This window comes from Hemibagrus wyckioides, linkage group LG15, assembly GCF_019097595.1.
Source record: "Hemibagrus wyckioides isolate EC202008001 linkage group LG15, SWU_Hwy_1.0, whole genome shotgun sequence".
Lineage (NCBI taxonomy): Eukaryota > Metazoa > Chordata > Actinopteri > Siluriformes > Bagridae > Hemibagrus > Hemibagrus wyckioides.
In genome coordinates, this window is record NC_080724.1 from 1,617,008 (window position 1) to 1,625,000 (window position 7,993).

At 41.7% G+C, this 7,993-nt stretch overlaps 1 protein-coding gene across 1 annotated transcript in view; it reads left to right on the plus strand.

Annotated features, from left to right (window-relative positions):
• The first annotated feature begins 4,841 nt into the window (after positions 1–4,841).
• The window catches only part of zgc:103759 (U8 snoRNA-decapping enzyme), a 9,884-nt gene continuing 6,732 nt past the window's right edge, over positions 4,842–7,993 (plus strand). Inside the window, exons 1-2 of the mRNA XM_058409282.1 lie at positions 4,842–5,073; positions 7,775–7,815. Coding sequence (XP_058265265.1) covers positions 4,942–5,073; positions 7,775–7,815 — 173 coding nt within the window. The 5' untranslated portion in view covers positions 4,842–4,941. The remainder of the gene's footprint in view (positions 5,074–7,774; positions 7,816–7,993) is intronic.

A 7,993-nucleotide genomic window follows, 5' to 3' on the forward strand; every position in this document is an offset into this window, starting at 1 on the left:
TGTGTTACAGTTTTGGTGACTTCCTCTGCTGAAGCTTGAGGGTACTGTGCCATTAGGGGTCACCTTGGATCAAATCCTTGACCGCTAGGGTCATGCTTCCAATAATGTTTGGCATGTAGTGTCACACATATAACCTGCATGATGTACCAGTACCTTAAAGAATAAATAATCACAAATATTATAATAATTACAATAGTAAATGCATGTAGAGAACTGTTTCCTGGATTTTGATTTCCTGCCAGTCTATTTTATGTTATTTTATTTTATTTTAAATGTTTTGTTTAAGACAAAGGTTACACACACTTAGGTTTTAGAGATTCAATTTCAGCAACACACTTGTCATGTTTCTATACATTTCCTTTGGCAAGTCAGTTAGGTCTTTTACTTTGTTCACATCAGAGGTATTTTTTTTACAACATCTAACTGAATATAGATTTATTATCTTTAATTAAGGGCCAAATTGTGATGGCTAGACCACTGGATCAGAGCATCTCAAAAACTGCAGCTCTTGTGGGGTGTTCCTGGTCTGCAGTGGTCAGTATCTATCAAAAGTGGTCCAAGGAAGGAACAGTGGTGAACCAGTGACAGGGTCATGGGCGGCCGAGGAGAGAAGGCTGGCCCGTGTGATCCGATCCAACAGACGAGCTACTGTTGCTCAAATTGCTGAAGAAGTTAATGCTGGTTCTGATAGAAAGGTGTCAGAATACACAGTGCAGGACGGGTCAGGGCTGTGTTGGCAGCACCGCATTATTAGGCAGGTGGTCATAATGTTATGCCTGGTCACTATATACAGTATATACATTTTTGTGTTCCTTTAACCTTAAAAACCTTTAACCTTGGTGTATTTACATTTTTTGGCCTCAAAAATGTTTTGGATTTGTGGAGGAAACTGGATTGAACCCCTGAAACATGTAAACTCAGTGCACACATCAAACCCACAGCTCTGGAGGTGTGAGGCAGATGTGTAAACCACTGGTGTTATATAAAAATAAACTGATACTGAAGACTCCTTCCAAACTGCTAAATTCATTTACTTCACAGCCGTAACTATCAAAGCCATGCTGTTATAGAAAATTAATCCATGCCTCCTTCTAAAGTGTGTGTGTGTGTGTGTGTGTGTGTTTATATAGAAAAAAGAACAAAATTACTAATGACATCTTCCTTCCTCATTTCTCCTCTTGAGTAACGAAGCTCACAATGATTAAAGTTGTCATGATTAAATTTTTTTTATGTAGATGAACATAAAGGACAATTGATGAAGCATTCACACACACACACACACACACTTAAAATTCCAGTGGTCCACCTTTTTATACACAAATATGTACATGACATTGGACAAATGCAATGCTCCCACACAGACATGGTGCGACACTGCAGGAGCCTTGATCATGAGGAGGACATGTGAGGAGAGGTCACTGTGCGGCTGGACAAACAGACTGGACAAACTGTTCATAGAGAGCCGCTCTGAGAGAAGGCAAAGCTTCAAAGAAGCAGAGAATTGCTGGCAGTGAGGGGATGCCTCTGAGCGGTTCACTCAGAAAGCCTCGAGAGACAAAGATCCACACCTGTCCCTAGCGACAACTGCTGCCTTCACACACACACACACACACACAAACACACACACACACACACATACACACACACACATACACACACACGTCTTACTATTCTTATGTGGACCTTCTATTTACATAATAGCTTACCATCCTTAAATTTTTTTTTAAATGAAAGAAAATCTAAAATAAATAATGTTTGTTTTTCATCCACACCAAGATATAAAAACATAGCTACACACACACACACACCAACAAATCCAGTACACTATACACTATATTACCAAAAGTTTTGGGACATCTGCCTTTACATGCACATGAATGTAATATGGAGTTGTCCCGCCCTTTGCAGCTATCAAAGCCAGTCAAGTTCCTCCACACCAAACTCACTCATCCATGTCTTTATGGACCTTGCTTTGGTCACTGGTGTGCAGTCATGTTGGAACAGGAAGGGGTCATCCCCAAACTGTTCCCACAAAGAGCATGAAATTGTCCAAAATGTCTTGGTATGAAGCTGAAGCATTAAGAGTTCCTTTCACTGGAACTAAGGGGCCGAGCCCAACCCCTGAAAAACAACACCTGAATTCAATGTTTTGGAGGTGCAATATAGTGTATTTTAGATATCCACTAACTTAATTTGTCTGATGCTGACACATCAATCTACAAAGCAAAATGCCCTCATAGCCAAAGCCACTCATGCTGGCTATCAGATTGTAAGGCTCAGAGGTTAATGTCTTCCTGATCCTTAGTGTATGGCTTTCCTGTGTAGCAATGTCCAGCTGGCGCAGGAGCCGTGAGGACAAATGATTTTTCACTTAAAGCAGGGCGTGGCTGTGAAACGTGCTCCTTCCCCTTCAGAGCCCATAGCATAGTGATGTTGCAAGCCTCCAATCCTGCTGTAAGGCTGCTCAAGAATTTTGACAAGTGCTTGAGGGCACGAGGCCAGACACTTGAGCAGCCATCTGTTTCCTGCCTCACTGTCTCTCTGCTGTATTCTTACACCCCTTAGATGGACAACACACTCCAGGCAGGGCTGCATACCGCTCAGCAGCTCACTGCATGGCCTGACACTTAGCAGCTTGTTTTGAGAATAAGAAAACTGCAGGCAAGTATGCGTGTCTACAGCGTGAAGATTATTTTGTCAAACCACAAGAAGGCAAACAAATAGATTATCTATTAATGCGACATTAAAAGAAAGAGGTATGGATAGAAATATAGAGGTCAGTAATGATCATTAGTATAAACTGCTGTAACAGGTTACTCCTATTTACAGCATCATATGTTATGGTAACATTGTGATTTGTTAATATTAATTTAATGATTTCTCCACAGCATCTCTGTGTAAGCTACCATCATTTAAACACATTTCTGTCATGAAAATTTGAGAAATACTATTAAAATTTTAAAATGACTTATGATGGGAATTTATCATCTTGTCATTAACGATGGTTCCTTGTTCACTGAAGTAGTGTCATAAGACAAAAACCCATCTCTGAAATAAAAATGACTGAAGAGCTTGTGAAAGCTTTCTAAATAAATACATTTCACATAAGTGTGAAAAATAACAACTAAGACTTCTGTTATGTACTATATGGATAAATGTATGTAGACACCCGGACAGGACACTTCATGTTGTTTTCTGATGATCACCTATCTGTCTGTGTGGGGTATGTAAGAGGACAGAGCTTACATTCATTTAAACAGAATACCCCTATTACTCCTCTTCCTCCTCCTCCTCCTCCTCCTCCTACTGCTACCACAAACTACTACTCCTACAGCTGCTACCACTATTGATACTCCCCCTCCTCTTCCTCCTCCTCCGCCTCCTACTACTGCTTCTCCTCCTCCTCCTCCTCCTCCTATTACTGCTACTACTACCACTACTGCTCCTCCTCTTCCTCCTCCTCCACCTCCTGCTTCTATTACCACTATTGCTCCTCCTCTTCCTCTTCCTCCTCCTCCGCCTCCTACTACTGCTTTTCCTCCTCCTCCTCCTCCTCCTCCTATTACTGCTACTACTACCACTACTGCTCCTCCTCTTCCTCCTCCTCCACCTCCTGCTTCTATTACCACTATTGCTCCTCCTCTTCCTCCTCCTCCTAATACTACTACTGCTCCTCCTCTTCCTCCTCCTCCTCTTCCTCCTCTTCCTACTGCTACTATTACTACTACTGCTCCTCTTCTTTCTCCTCATTCTCCTACTACTACTGCAACTACTACCACTACTGCTCCTCCTCTTCCTCCTACTACTGCTACTCCTCTTCCTCCTACTACTATTACTGCTACTACTACTGCTACTATTACCACTACTGCTCCTCCTCTTCCTCCTCCTACTACTGTCACTCCTCTTCCTCCTGCTCCTCCTCTTACTGCTACTACTACCACTCCTCCTCCACCTCCTACCACTACTCCTCTTCCTCCTCCTCCTTCTCCTACTACTATTACCACTACTTCTCCTCCTCTTCCTCCTCCTCCTACTTCTACTACCAGTACTCTTCTTTCTCCTCCTCCTCCTCTTCCTCCTCCTACCTCTAATGCCACTCCTACTATTACTTCTGCTGCTACTACTCCTCCTACTTCATACTGCTACAAATGCCACTACAGCCTGTATTACTAATATTAATACTACTGCTGTTGCTAATATACTGCTACTAATAATAATGAGATATATATATATATATATAGCGTCTTTCTTAACCTCAAGGTCGCTTTGCAAGATCCACGACAGAAATAAAAAAAGTAAAATGTCTTCAAGGGCTAAACAGACCAAAAATAAACTTAAAATAAATAGAAAATACACGTGATGAACATGACCAGAAATAAAGCAGACATTACTTTACAAGAATCCCCAAAGCATGTAGCTGTAACTGGTCAGGACATTTGGTATTATCATGTTTACTTGTTTATATTTACTCCGATGCAGCTGGAGTGGTTTTTCGCCTCCAGTTTGGGTTTGATACGTGTATGAAGTAACTCCATTATACAAAAACAGTTGAATAAAATAATGACAAACCATATTAAGAAATTTAACTTTTTAGATAACTTTTTAGTGTATCATGCAGTGGGTGTCATGATGGTGCAGCCTGATAACCCAGGTTCAGTGTGTGTGTGTGCATGCATAATGATCAGAGTGATGGACTTTTGTCCCATCCAGAGTTTATTCCCACCTCGAACCCGGAGTTAAAATAGTAAAGAAGATAAGATAAAAGATTCAGCATTATTCATACATTCTCACTTGAGGTCAAATATCTTGCAGGACTGATATTTTGAAATTGGACCCTATCAGGCCACCGTAGTTTGTCTTGGCCCTGTTATCGGCTGTCAGATTTATAAAGTCACGTTTAAAAAGTTATTTATCTGATATAAGTTTGCTAAAAGTGCACAAATGGCTGGAAGAGGCATGAGCAGAGAAGAAGCGCTGTCCCGACTGGACCATAAACACGCATGTCACATCCTGCTGTACGCAGATAGCAATGCTAAACTCTTCGGCAAAATCCCAATTAAACATATCGTACTGGTAAGGAAGTTTTTATGTCTTATGTGGAATATTCCAGAAAATTCAGTGAGATCAGTAAAGAGCTCCAGACATAGGATTTACTTTTCCAACTGAATTTTGAATTATTTCATTGACAACACAGAGAAAGACGCGGAAATATCGTGTAGACTTTTATTTTGAAATACCATAAAATGGCGGTGAGGATGCAAAAATAAAATAAAAATAAAAAAGCTTTGGCACTTTAGGGCACGTTAGTACCGCCTAGCGGTTAAAACGACGAAGTGCAGCCTTTAATAAACTTTACACCCCGGGGTTGGGTGGGGTGAGGTGGGGGGGTTCTGAATACTCCATTGTGTGTCACCGTTCGAAATGAAAGCCCCTCCTATATACAACTGTAACCATAGCAACACACTGCAGTCTAAAGAGTGAGGCAGCTATCGCAAACAGTTCCTAATGACTCTACTTAGCTTAATGGATGTATTTTACGAGTCATTTCATTTATTTGGCTGCATATGGAAATTCTGGTAGATGAAATGAAGTAGTTAAAGTCACGCTAACAGACACACACACACATACACTCTTCTCTGTCTCTCTCTGTCTCCCTCTTTCTCTTCTATCTCTCTCTATATATCTGTCTGTCTGTCTGTGTGCATCTTCTCTCTTCTCTGTCTGTCTGTCTCTCTCTCTCTCTCTCTGTGTGTGTGTGTTGCTCTGTCTTTCTGTCTCTCTCTCTCTCTCTCTCTCTCTCTCTCTCTCTCTCTCTCTCTCTCTCTCTCTCTCTCTCTCTCTGTGTGTGTTGCTCTGTCTTTCTGTCTCTCTCTCTCTCTCTTCTATCTCTCTCTCTGTCTCTTTCTGTCTGTGTCTCTCTCTATCTTCTCTCTTCTCTCTCTGTCTGTTGCGCTCTCTCTCTCTCTCTCTCTCTCTCATCACATGAAATAAAAACATTATTCATCATCCAGTTATCAGCACACAGTATTTAGAATAAACTATACTGTATGTATGTGCACTTAATGTTCGTCTCATTTGGCCAGTGGGAACACTGCGGTACCATCTGCCTCCGGGCAGTAGTGTGAAATGGTTGGTTTGGATGGGCTGGACATTTTGATACTCCTCCAGGCGCTCCTCAGCCTCCGTCTGTTGTACACGTCCTGGACGGAGGGAAGTTCCTCTCCAGTGATGCTCTGAGCAGTCTGTACAACTTTACTGCTCCCTGCTCCAATCCGGTCATTAATGCTGAACTCTGATAATTTGCCTGAGATTGTAAAGGTGTTCCTTATAATATGTCCGCTGTGCAGTGACCATGTGAAATCCTCAGTGATGAGGACACCAAGGAATTTATAGCTTTAAACCCCTCTGTACTGCAGCTCTGGTTCTGTTTATGTTTGTGGAGCATGTGTCCTGTGTTTCCTGTACACCTTTGGTGGAGGTACATTCTAGAAAGTTTATTTTATTGCTAATTTATTCAATATATTGCTGATGCACAATAAAGAAGAGTTGTTAGACTTTAGACTGTGATGCATTCTCAGTATGTCTGTATTGCTAAACTGCTCACTGTCTCTTAAATCATTACTTCTGGATCATTAAACTACTCAGACAACTTCATTACACAATCCTCAAAATGTCTGCCAGGGTTTGTGCTGCAGACGAAAAGCAGTTATGAGGTGAAACGGAGCTCCAGGCATCGGTCACGTGGTTGTGGGCAGAGTGAATGGAGCGTTGGGACAATGTTGGAAAATCGTAGTTCGGGTTTTGATACAAAAAAAGCATCAGCGCTTTTGTATGAAGCTTAGCCTTAATATTATCGTTATTATCACTATACATTTACATTTCTGGCATTTGGCAGATGCACAAGAGTGCCTCGAAGTCTATTAATGAATACATTAACACTGGTTCAACAAGCCATGGACTTAGAACACCGTCAGGAAGAGGTAGGTCTTCATCCGGCGTTTGAAAACAGTTCGGACATCTAGGGGAAGGTCATTCCACCACCTTGGTTCCGGAACAGAGAAGAGTCTAGATGTAGACCTACCTCTGACCCTGAGAGATGGTGGGACCAGTCCAGCAGTGCTAGTGGATCTGAGGGAGCGAGGTGCAGTGTGAGAAGTAATAAGAGCTTTGAGGTCAAAGGGGGCCATTATTGGCTTTGTAGGCAACGGTCAGTGTTTTGAATCTGTTGCAGTTACTGGAAGCCAGTGGAGGTGCAGCAGTGGGGTGGTGTGGGAGAACTTAGGCAGGTTGAAAACAAGTCACACAGCTGCAATTAGATCATTTGCAGTGGACGAGTTGCATTCAGAGGTAGACCTGCCAGTAGAGAGGAGCAGCAGTCCAGTCTTGAAATGACCAGAGACTGAACAAGCAGCCTGTGTGGACAAAAACGTCTGAATCCTTCTGATGTTGTACAGAAGAAACCGACATGAACGTGTGACATTAGTAACATGGGAGGAAAAGGACAGTTGATTGTCCACGGTTACACCAAGGTTGCGAGCAGTGGAGATCAGGGAGATGAGGGAGAGAGATCAGGTATCAGGGAGAGATTAGGTATGATCACATCAGTTATATATGTGGCTATATATTTTATCAATTTATTTAATTAAGTTAAATTATTAGTAATACTTGAGCTAATAAATAAAACGTTAAACTGCCTTTCACCTAAAACACTTCGTGTCACAGATATGGTCAAAACATCACACACAACTGAAACAAAACTCCACGTCTCTTTCAGATGCAGATGCGCTTTGATGGTTTACTTGGCTTCCCAGGAGGGTAAGTCATTCTGTGGAGTAAATAGTTTAATTATTTTAGATCAATTCATTTAGTTTAATTAAAGAAACTGCTCAAATTCGACCCCTTTCACACTAACAAGAAACATTCATTCCTATGGAACTGAGCAGTTTGGAGTTGACAATCAAATACAACAACCAGCGGTAAGGTGAGACATGAA